Source organism: Aphanomyces astaci, assembly GCF_000520075.1.
Source record: "Aphanomyces astaci strain APO3 unplaced genomic scaffold supercont1.32, whole genome shotgun sequence".
Classification (NCBI taxonomy): domain Eukaryota; phylum Oomycota; class Saprolegniomycetes; order Saprolegniales; family Verrucalvaceae; genus Aphanomyces; species Aphanomyces astaci.
The window spans coordinates 23,607-36,077 of record NW_009798295.1 but is presented as its reverse complement, the minus strand read 5'-3'; the positions used below and the strand labels follow the sequence as shown (position 1 = coordinate 36,077).

The 12,471-nt window shown below is 49.9% G+C and overlaps 3 protein-coding genes across 3 annotated transcripts in view; all 3 read left to right on the top strand.

Moving 5' to 3' along the window:
- Positions 1-1,640, top strand: part of H257_11082 (hypothetical protein) — a gene marked incomplete at both ends in the record, with an annotated part of 2,848 nt that extends 1,208 nt beyond the window's left edge. The window contains one exon of the mRNA XM_009837921.1: positions 1,034-1,640. Within this exon, the coding sequence (XP_009836223.1) occupies positions 1,034-1,640 (607 nt within the window). The remainder of the gene's footprint in view (positions 1-1,033) is intronic.
- A 5,561-nt stretch (positions 1,641-7,201) lies between these two features.
- H257_11081 (hypothetical protein) lies at positions 7,202-8,427 on the top strand (the record flags this gene model as incomplete). Its single annotated transcript, XM_009837920.1, has 4 exons — positions 7,202-7,324; positions 7,435-7,696; positions 7,752-7,852; positions 7,888-8,427. 4 exons carry the CDS (start codon positions 7,202-7,204, stop codon positions 8,425-8,427), a joined length of 1,026 nt encoding a protein of 341 aa, XP_009836222.1.
- A 100-nt stretch (positions 8,428-8,527) lies between these two features.
- H257_11080 (hypothetical protein) lies at positions 8,528-8,902 on the top strand (the record flags this gene model as incomplete). Its single annotated transcript, XM_009837919.1, has 1 exon — positions 8,528-8,902. One exon carries the CDS (start codon positions 8,528-8,530, stop codon positions 8,900-8,902), a length of 375 nt encoding a protein of 124 aa, XP_009836221.1.
- Between the last annotated feature and the right edge of the window lie 3,569 nt (positions 8,903-12,471).

Genomic DNA, 12,471 nt, shown 5'->3' with positions numbered 1-12,471 from the left:
TTTATGAATTGCCCGTGGACACGGTGTCAAAAACTTTCATTACACTTCAAAAGGTGATGGAGAAATGCATCGAAATACACGGTAGCAATGATTATAAGCTCCCTCACATGAAGAAGGATGCGTCGATAGCGGACTTCACGACCTTCAACGTTGAGTGTGATGCGTATAACTACGAGAGTGCCTTAATCCACTTGAACTTTCGACTTGGGGAAGAGGCTTCCATGGAAGCACTTCTGAATTCTCAAGAACAAGATCTTTTGGCAATTGAATAAAATTACATTATATTTTTGGCCACTTTTATTAGTTTCTGGAGTGACATACAAATAATAGGTTGTTTTGGATTGCAGCCCCATAATTTAATCAAGTCAAAAAGAAGGCCGCAACTATTTCGGACCAGAGTAGTACTGTACACTGTACAACCAAGCGTGAAGTACACAGTACAGTACACTGTACTGGAAAAGTACTACTAGTATTAATAGTAATAGTACACCTTACCGTTGCTTATTACTGTATTACTACTCATTGTTGGTAGTATTTACTACTAGTAGTATTAAGCCTATAGTATATACTGATTGATGTACATGCCAAATGGTATATGCCGAATATACTACAATACGAAGGGTACAGTCTTGACGATAAACTACAATGCATGCTATATACTAGTCCAAAGTTAATAATCTACTTGCGCGCGAGAAGGTTTCCGCGCCGTTGTTCGGCTGCCCACGCAACTTGAAGGGCCGCCGCAATCGCTTCGTCGACTTGTTGTCTCTTACCTACGCATACGTCTCACAATGGGTGACTGCCAAAAATCTCGCAAGTGCCTCTCACATTCATATTTGCGAGTCCGGATAACGTATATTTTTTTAACCCATGACTGTGTGGCCAATCCAGAAGAATCGTTGGTGCCTCCAATATTCTCGCAAAGCACAATTCACTAATTGATTTAATTGGACAAAATAGCTTTCACACTCAAAATGTATTGGTTAAAACTCATTGGTCCATGGGAATGCATCATTGACATGGTTTCCGCTAGCGTAGCGGCCCTACTCTTCTCACGCCAACGACATCGTCGCCGACAACGACGATTGGAAATACTTCGCCTACGAGGCATACTTCGTGAACGCAATGCCGTCGAGTCGGCGGCACTGCATGACGCAGCTTGGTACACAATGTACCGTTCCCGCAACACCCCGTCGTTCCTCACCACGGTCTCTCTGCCCCCGGACGACTTCGATGATTTGCTACAAGTATTTGACCAAGAGTACACAGTGTTGTCCGGTCCAGGTCGACGAGGACGCCCTCCGAGGATCCAGCACAAGCATGCTGTTCTAGCCATGACCCTCCACTTCTATACGGCAGCCGTTGAACACAAGACCCTGCAGGACCTCTTTGGGGTATCCCCAAGCACTTTCGCACGCGTGTTATCCAATGCCGAGCGTGCAGTGGGGCGTTCTCTAAACCGAATCGCAGACGCCGCGGTACGGTGGCCAACGACTCGGCAACAACAGCACTGGGCAACTTTGACCAATGCCAAGGAGCCCCTCGTTGAAGGCGTGTTTGCATTTGTGGATGGTAAAAATTATCGGGTCCAAAGTCCGAGTAACATTGATCTCCAAAATGCTCAATTCAATGGTCGGTAACGTCAATGTATATAAATCAATCAATTAATAGTACGAGTAGGGTGGCTTCATTCCGTCTTCGTAACGGGTTGCCTGTGCTTCGGCGTTGATGGGACGATAATCTGGGCGCGGCACAACTGCCCTGGTTCTTGGAATGATGGCGAAGTGAGTCGCCAACTTTAAGCCCGGCTGGCAGACGGCCGCTATGTAGCGTCGGAATGAAAGTGGCGTCCGATTCGGCGTTCCCTGTGTCTGGGCCTTGTGCAGGGAGGATCGTCACTCCGCTAAAACAAGGTGACCTCGAGCGGCAGCCAACGGCAAACCGCCTGGCCTTACAATCTATGAGTGATTGCATCACGTCATTTCGCCAAGCTGCAGAATGGGGCATGGGGGCAACGGGGAAAGTATATCGTCAATTGATGCTACCTCTACCCTACAATCCAGTGCTACGAGGCCAACGTCTGTCGAACATGTTTCGCCTGTACAATTTCCGCGTTCGTCGGACGGGACTTAGCCAAATAAAGAATGTATTCGGTGCTTAGTCATATTACACTTAGAAGATAAATGCAAATTAAGGATTCACATATGATGCCTTTATACTTAGCATTTGTATACCATGATCACTGATGTGTCAAAGATGTACCTAAAAGTTTGGCACATTTTTAAGCTTTTTGGGCGAATTTGTAAGTACAAAACTAATCACAATATTTTGCCTAGTTAATTCCATATTTTGTGCGGATATATTTGTTTGTAAGTGCTTTTAAGGTAAGATAATTTGCACCGAACATGATTATTGTGACGCATAGTTACGTATAATATATGCAATTTAGTACAGTTGAAAATGCATGACCCGAAGTCGCCAAGAGATGAATTTTTGTGGAATTACTTTTGGTGCTGTCCCATCATCTTCCCCATCAGAAGAAGGTGTAGTTCTTCAAGTCTCGCATCACGCTCTTCGCGCTCCCGGTCGTACTTTTCTTGACGCTCAATCCGGCTTTCTGCTCGCTTTGCCGACCGCTCGTCCATATGTAAGATTTTTTACCGTCGTCGTTTTCATCTTCGTCGCCACCGCCATCCAGTGGCATCACCGAGACCGACTGGTCGATCTCACGCTGAATGCGCTTCGCTCGCTTCACCTCGACGGGACATTCGGGGTCACCCGTTGGTTTCGCGTGATTCTTGAGGAGGATGAACTTCCTCTTGAGGACGTCCACGTCGCGCACGGCGAGTAACTTCGTCTCAGTCAAACGGTTAAAGCGACTCTCAACCTTCTCTCATCCATTCTTACCTAATGGCAACATATCGAGGGTGGTGTCTAGGAGAAGGTCGATGGATGATGGACACCACGACTTGCCTCGACCTGCCTTCTTCGCCATGGGGATAAACGAATTATGCAGACTTCCTACGTCCAACCAAGTATAATACTTGTGGAAATCCATATTTTGAAGTATTATTTGTCACGATGTCGATGCGAGTTGATGGCTCTCAAATGATGCGTTTTGTACAGACGATAAAACGGTCTGTACAAATTTGCGTGCGCACTTTTATTTGAAAAATGTCTCAGATAAATCCGGAAGATATTTTGATTTGCGAGATTTTTGGCAGTCACCCAATGAACGGATGAAAATATTCTACCGGCTTTTCGACCCTTTGCGCGCTTCGTCGTGTCTACAAAATCTAGACTTTAAATAGGAATGACTTATTGTCGTACCTTGAGTCTGTCCAGTTGTTGATGTTATTGCTTTTGTACAGTACTTAATGCCCATACACATAATCCATAGTATATTTTTCAGATTTGATCATACCTGATGCAGGATGTGTTGTCGAGGCCGACACGGCAGTTGACGGTGCATTCGCTCCTGCAAATAGACAGTGCATGGGCACAAATCAAATTTATGCATAGAGCAGAAAAGGCATACACAGTTACAAGGTAGAAATACGAATATATTTGAAACGAATACTAGTTACTCTGCGGATTTCATCGTACCTGCGTCGAATGAGTTGCCGAGACGGTCAGGATGGGTTACAACATGTAAAACATATAAGATATTCGTAGTGTGTACGCGGATTTGAGGGTACCTGGTGTTCCACACCCCAACGGCATGTTTGATACTGCAACTACATCATGGTTGTATAGAAATGAAAGTGAAGAAGTAAGAGATAAACAAAATCAATAATGAAAACGTGCAAAATACTCATGGCACACCGGGCGTTTGAAAGGAAGAGGGAATACCAAGATGGTGCAGATGCGTTTACTAGTAAGCAACAAGTTGTTCTCCAAAACAATTTGCTTTTCAGAGAGAGCGCTCTGGTACGCATGCATTTGACGGGCCACTGTCGCTGGTCAGTACGAGACTTCGCCTTCCAATTCGCAGCTTCCTCGTCTAACAACGAATTGTTCATGAGCATGTTTAATGAAACATGATGTACCCGTAAGATTCTGACGGGTTTGAACCTCCAGTGCCTTGTGGAAGTTGTTCACATGATCTATGTGCTGTCTCCGTCTATGGATGGACATACAATCATCTTTCAGACACATGACAAAGTCAGTAGTGCTCTCGCTATCTTTGCTCTCGGCGCTTTCCTTGCCGTCCATAGAATATGTCGATTTGTTGACCCTGGCACAACATCATCCGGATGTACAAATATTCCAGATTTGACCTGTCGACTTGCTAGCTGCATATGACGCGTCAATTTACCGGCTGATCAAATTGCATAATTAAATTTATGTGTCTGAGGGACAAACAAATTATACATTTAGTGTGTATTATGCATGGAGTGTATTTACCAAAACACTGGTTATCGTACCATGCCCTTGGATCGCTTACGTTTCTTTTGCTTTGGACCTGGTTTAGTTAACGGGTATTCGCCAATGATGGGAGCTGGCGCCAACGACGCGGTGTTGGGAACAAGATCCAGAGGTGGAACGGGTGTGAGGAACTCGGCATAAATATTCTTGTACTAGCTGCCGCGGAAGCAATGTCGAAGGCCAGGCTGGGATCCAGTGAAACGGAATTCACGCACGCGATCGCGTGAATGCAAGGGCTTTTGCGGTCGAACCACATTCGACAATATCGCAAGTTTTGGCAAGAAGGTCCACGTTTCGCCACAAATGGCGATTTTCAGACTTAGGAGAGTCGTACAGAGCAAGGAACGTCTTTCCAGGGGCGTATTCGTGCAGCTATTAACAGTGAACAAATACTATGCTTACGTCATGCCTTTGTATAGTCTACCTTGACTGATTTTGATGCAATGTTCGTCTTGTTGTACGCCTTGAAATGGTAGGGGGTGATCGCGTCGTCCGGCCAACGCTCGCTCTTAATTCTACTTTGAAGTAAGCAGTATGTAATTGTCTTTAATTTTGAAGGAATATATATAGTCCTCTACTAGAGAATCACATCAACTACAGTACCTCACCTTCTCGTGTTGACATTCTCAAGTAATTGCAACATGAACATAAAGTGTAGTGCACTGCATCGGACGAGCGCAATTCTGTGCCAAGCCAACTGTTCGCAGCTTCACCAAGGTTGGAGGTGACGTTGTCGAAAGTTGCGCTGGGAAAGGCACACGTAACCCAGCGAGCACGAGATAGCGTTGCTTCATTCGTTAAGTATCGAAATGCTCCTACATGTTGTATTAAATCAAAGTTATTGTAATACGCTCTTTCACATGCCGATGGACCCTTCATTTCATATGCAGATGGGCACGACATTACACATGCAGATGGACCCGTCATATGCAGGTTGATCTGTCATTTAACACGCTGTTTGACCCTTCAAATTATAAGCAGTCGTTTCTACATGTCATTCAACACGCTGATTGATCCTTCAAATTACATGCAGTCGTTTCACATGTAGTTTTGACCGGTCATTTCTCATGTTCAGATGCAGATAGACACTATAAATAACACGCAGTCATTTCATATGCCGTTTGACCACTAATACCACATGCAAAGTCTTTGTCATTGCAGTGAGAATGTACCTGCGTATGCGAGGGCCAATTTGGCACTTGTGCGGTCGAACGAATCTCCAGAGTCTGCACGAGACTTCTGATATGCCAAGCGTTCGTCGGATGGCGTCAAGATTGCTCCCCGAAGTCCCGTCCGCTTTCGCTCTTTAGCTGTGACATACGTTCTCGCCAATGGGTTGTGGAGATCCATCACTCGCTGTATCGTGGCAGTGTACCGCGAACTGAAAGCTGGAAACATGTTTCGTCGGTGTTGAAGTTTCTCCTCGCTGCTGTGCATGTAGATTTGGGCAAAACTTGGTTGCCGCAGGTTTCTACTTCTGTTCAGGCTGGGCTGCAACGGACCAATGTTGTGGTTCAGCTGGCCTTGAATGCAATACGTCTTGGGACCGCTGCCGTTGTGCTTGACCTCGTTGGTTCCAATGGAAGTGAAGTTGAACTGAGCGTTGTACTGAGGATGTGCTCGATGAAGTTGCGCTGCTTGAAAAGATCTTGCATTTCTGGCGAGTCGGGGAAAACGTAAGGATCCATCTTGACCTTGCTCTTCGAACAACAGGGCAGGTTCTTGTAGTCGTGGGGTGTCAACTTTGCTCGGCAGTGCGGGCATGTCTTCGTTTTCCCAGGAACTTGCAGCAGCGTGTGACCACTTTCCTCAAACACTTCGTACGATTGCCGTCCGACGTAATTCATAGGGTTTCGGCGTGGAGGCCGCACTTGAATCGCATCTTGAACGGGATCTTGAGAAAGGAACGGTGGATCTTCGGCAAGGTCGATGTCGTGGAGCTCCTCGATGAATTGAACCTCCCGATGAATGGCCGTAGATTCTTCCAGTGGTTGAAAAGGATACGGCTCGAGCGTCGGATGAAGGTCGATGTCGTCGAGCACTCCCTCGACGAAATCAATTTCATCTTATAGTGCCTCCGGATCGTCCAATGGCTGAAATGGACGCGGGTTGAGCTCAACGTCCAAAGCAGTCATCTCTTCACGGCTCATCGCAGGGCCTTCTCGTATGATCGGGGGCTGAACGGGAACAAACTCCATCAAGAAGTCTTCCACCAACGGTCGTTCATCAGCTGGGTGAGTTTGAGATTTCTTCACGCGCTTGGTTTTGCCGATACTCCTTCTTCTTCGCAGCAGAGGCGGCCGATTTTGCTTTCGCAATGCGAAGTTGACCCGACGGTAGTGTTGACGATTGAAATCGGTTTCCTTGTCTTCTCCACGCGTTGCTTGTTGAAGATCCGCCAAGGACCACTGCTTACGAGGAAACAGTGGGACCCGTTGTTCGGCGGGTCTGAACCCTGCATGAATCTCAAGAGACGACACACGTCGACATTGAAGAGGTCGAAACATTGAAAACACTCCACATATACATGTTAGTATGCACTATAGTTAGTATGCACTATAGTTAGATATAGATGACATCGTAGAAACAAAGAGTAGACATTGGGAAGGACACCATCTTTAGCTAGCTTTAACTACTCCTAATTCACTTTCAGATTTGCCTTCTTGGTCTCAGTCGCTTGCACACGCTTGCCGCTGTCTCCCTCGCCGCCAGTCTAAACACACGTTTGTTCAAGAGGTTATGAGCCCAACACGACAGCTAGAAGAAGGATCGAATGGCCACCGTCGCGACAGCCATCAAAGTCAACGAGCACAACTACCGCACTTGGATGACTTATTTCAAAGGCCGCCTCATGGCGAAGGGGCTGCTCACAACCATCACGTCAACGAACACGGCGGTAGAGGACAGCCAAAAAGCCCTTGGGATCCTAATCGAAACACTGGACCCAAGTCAATACCGTCATATCGACGGAGTGGTTAACGCCTCACGGCATACACCAACATCAAGGAGTACCACCAACCTACCACCAAGGTCGACCAGATCGAAGTGAGCAAGGAGTGGACGAAACTCAACTGGAACCCACGCCAAGAAACAATGCAGGACTTCCTCCACCGATTTCACCAACTCACGGTGCGCCTTAACGAGGTCGGAATCCGTGAAATCGACTACAACCAAGTGCTCAAGTTACTTACCTTGATGCCTTGGGATTTTTGCCACCTGGTGGACCGCCTATTGAACGGGGCCACCGACCCTCAAATGCCCGCTGTTCGTATAGAACTCGAAGCAGAGTACAAGGCAGCCATCCGTAACAACATCATACGCAGCCCAAGTGGGCACGCAAACGACGACCGTGCCTTGGCAGCATTCCCAGGAAGACCCGGCGGCGGCGGTCGTGGCAGCCACGGAGACTGAGGCGGGGGGCGCGGTAGAGGCGGACGCGGATCCGGCGGGCCGCCCAAGAAGACAGGCAACTGTCACTACTGTGGCAATAACGGGTACTGGGAATCCGACTGCCGCAAGAAGGCCCGAGAAGAAGGCACCCACGCCGGCCGCAACCACGACCGCAACAATCGCAGTGCCCATGCCGCCAACCAAGAACAATCATCGTCCAACGTCGCCTACTTGTTCTCGGCGATGGAAGTCACACATAACATCGCTGAAAACAGCGACCCTGAGTCACCCGAAACAACACCTCCGCCTCAACTACCAAGCGCACCAACGAACGCGGCGCCAATCACCAAACCAACGTTCGAAAACCTTACCTGGGACTGGAAAAATCGCCCGACGCGCGAAATCGCGGTCTACGGCGAACGCATCCACGTCATGTTCTTCAGCCCGATAGACTTGGAGAGCGCCATGCTCACCAACTTCCTGTCCAATGGCTCGCCCGTGTACCCGCGGTGGATGACTCACCCGTTCCTAGTCACCAATTACGATGAGAGCGGTTTTCCATTCAAGTCCTTACCCACAACCTACGCGGGCGCCCGATACAAAAAATAGCAGTACCCGTCGGCCTACATCTCGTTTCCAGTGAACGTACCCCCAAACGGAGTAGACTGAATACCGCCTATTACGCCTTGAACGCGCCCCGGATAAATCCATGTTCCCACCATTGTACCAAAATCCGTTCCAAGACGTCACATGCACCACGCACCCGCCATTCTACCCTCGGCCAGAAGATATCAGCGACAGCAGCCACGCGGCTATCGAGATAGCTGCCAACACCACAGCCAGCGACAACAACGACTCCATGATCCACCAAATCATCGTGGACTCAGGAGCGTCATCGCACATGACCGGGATGCCGCACCAACTCCACGACACGCAACCCTGCGAACGCCGCGCCGTCGTAGCCAACAGGAAAAGCACAACGGCCACTACAATGGGCAAAATGAGGATCAAAACACCACAAGGCAAAACATTTACCTTATCCAACGTCCTAGTGATCAACGGCATGCCCATGACGCCGCCCTAATGCAAGCCAACCCATCCATCAACCTCCAATTTAACAAAGTCTCATGCTCGATTTACCTTGGGAAGGAGCTGATCGCAGTCGCCGACATGCCATCGGATCGCCGGCTCTACATCCTTTAGGGAACATGCACCACTGACCACGCCAATGCGGCCCAAACAAATGCAACGGACGTGGTCACACTTTGGCATCACCGGATTGGGCACTTATCCGTAGAGACCCTTCGATCATGTGCCAAAATGGGCCTCGGCTTGCCAACGCAGATACAGGCCCCCGCGCGACCATGCATGGACTGCCCCCGCACCAAAATGCACCGTGTCAGCGCACCCAAGACGCACTCGAGGACATTCGAACCAGGGGAGTGCTGGCATGCCGACACGAAGGGCCCACTCCCTACGATGTCAAATGGAGGATGCAAATACTATACCGTATACGTCGACGACCACACAGGATGCAAAGTCGTCCGCTTCGTTAAATCCACGGACGCCACCACTCAGATGACCAACTTCATCAGCATCGTGGCCTGGTCCGAGCGTCAAACAGGCTGCGCCGTCAAAATCCTTCGCGCCGACGCCGGCCCCGAATTCACCTACAAAAGGAATTCAAACACGAGATGTCAGCCGCCGATAATCAATGGAAAAATGGGGTGGCTGAACGAACCCACCGCACCTTGATGGAGATGGCGATCGCCATGCTCACCCACGCCCACATGTCACGCCGCTGGTGGGCCGAAGCGGTTAACACAGCCACATTCATATGTAACCGCATCCTATACACAACCACATACACCCATCGAGATGTTCAGCGGCCACATACCCACACTGGCCAACATGCGCGTGTTCGGGTGCAAATGTTTTAACATGGTCAAAGTCCCGGAACGACGCAACATGCCAGCGCCCAAAGCAATCATATGCATCATGATCGGCTACAAGGAAAACATCAAGGCATACAAATTATATGATGTCGAAAACAACTGCACGACTCACGGTGTGCACGTCAAAATTATGGAAACCGAGTTCTTTAGCGAACCCGACTTACCTGATTCGCTGGAGAATGACGACTCCGACGGTGACACACCACCGTGGCCGACCACGCAGCCAACGACGCCGCAGTCCATCGTACAGTCAGCCCTCCGCCACGCCACGAACACAATCAACACGGTACGCAGTGCCATAGATAGCGCCGTCGAAACGCTCATGCCACCAGCAACACCTACGACCGCCCGCCGCGCCAATACCGCGAACACCCCCGACCCCGACCGCGACTACGGCGCGCCATTAAACCCCGCAGCAGACTACCCATGGATGACACCGTCACCTAACAGATCCTTCGCTGAGAGCCAAGCGACCTTCAAGAACAATACCCGATCTCATTTCAAGAACCTTCGATCAATCCAGGACAGAGCCAACGATGCCATCCGCATGGGGAACATGTACCCCCCGGACAACAACAACACACCAGCAGAGACACCAACGACTGGCTCACCGGCCAGTCAAGCACCTCGGATCTCCAGCCGCCTCCACAAACGAAACCCCAAGTACGCCGTCTTCTCCTCACTGCAGCCACTGGACACTCCACTGAAAGGCTACTAATCCGACTTAGAGGCACCCAACAAGGAGAAAACAACAGCACTTACCCCGTCGACGGAACAGACTATGATATGCCGCTGTCCCCGTCCACCTCTTTCCCATCCCCAACTGCCACAAGGAAGCGATGGCGTCGCCCGAGTGGCGTCATTGGAAAGAAGCTGAGGATGCCGAAGTAGCCCAACTGACCAAACTCAAATGCTGGACCATCGGCAACCCCCCACACGACCGTAAAGTCATCGGCGGCCGCTGGACGTACGCGCGCAAGACCGACGCAGAAGGAAACGTCATCCGCTGGAAAGCACGATGAGTTCTAAAAGGCTTCAACCAGATCGCAGGCGTTGACTACGACGAATCGTCGTCCAACATCATCAAGATGAGGTCAGTCCGAGCGATCTGCGCCGTCGCCACCGCCCGCAACCTGGTCATCGAACATGCAGACGCCGTCAACGCCTACATCCAAGCAAGATTAGAGCACCCAATATGGGCAACAGAGCCCGAAGGACATATGACCGCACCTGGTCAAGCCGCGCTGGTCCAGATGGCCCTATATGGACTCAACCAAAGCGGTCACGAATGGGAAGTCCACTGGAAGAATCAGATCGCCGATCTCGGATGGCGCCAAAGCCCCTGCGTCTTCACCCGCAACGAGGATGTCGACCTCGAGATCATGGGGACCTACGTGGACCACTTCATAGTGGCAGCACCTACACAAGAGCGGATGAACAACATCATGAACCAACTCTCATCGAAGATGAACCTGAAGCGCCAAGGCCCGCTGCATTACATGCTTGGCATACGAATCACACGCAATATCAACAAAGGTACACTGGTCATGGACCAAGACGCGTACACCACCAAAGTCCTCAAACGCTTCAACATGGCATCGTGCCACCCTGTGACCACCCCCCGAAGTCCAAGAACAAGAAGACCTATGGTACGACGAGACCCAACCAAGCGTCGATCAAGGGGAGTACCGAGCTATCATAGGATCGCTAGTTTACCTCATGATATGCACTCATCCCGACATTGCGCACGCCGTCAAACGCCTGTCTTGCCGCTTGCACGCCCCAAAAACGCCGTACCTCATCGGCGCCAAACGCGTACTACGCTACATATCAGGCACACGAAACTATGGCATCCAATTCGGCCACGGAGAACAAACACTTACCGGTTACTGCGACGCAAGCTGGGCCACGCGACCGGACCGACGATCGACGACGGGCTTCTGCTGGATGTTCCTCGGCGGCATGCTCATGTGGAAGAGCGTGCGCCAACGCATCACTGTCCTATTCAGCTGTGAAGCCGAATAGATCACCGCCGCTGAAGCCGCCCGCGAATCGACTTGGCTCAAGGGACTCTTGGCCGACTTGGGCACAACCCAAGAACGAACGACCCTGCATTGCGACAACATGTCGGCAATCACCACAACCAACTCTACAGCAATCAATGAGAGGACGAAACACATTGACGTTCGACACCACTACCTTCGCGAGCTCGTCCGCAGCGGCACCGTGACCTTGAAGTTCGTGCCAACAGCCGACATGGTCGCCAACTCCTTGACTAAGACCGCGACCAAACACGCAGTCCTGAAGTTCACAAACTGGACAATGGTCGAGCAATCCCCGTTAGAAAACAAACAACCAAATCAGCGGAAGAACGCCCCCAAAACGGCCAATCAACATCCACCGTCAAGTGGACCGTCAAGTGAACTGTCAACCAAAAACACAACCAACAAACATCAAGACAACGCGTCACACAATCATCAGGGTTAGGGGAGTGTTGAAAATCTGCCAAGGACCACTGCTTACGAGGAAACAGTGGGACCCGTTGTTCGGCGGGTCTGAACCCTGCATGAATCTCAAGAGACGACACACGTCGACATAGAAGAGGTCGAAACATTGAAAACACTCCACATATACATGTTAGTATGCACTATAGTTAGATATAGATGGCATCGTAGAAACAAAAGAAACAAAGAGTAGA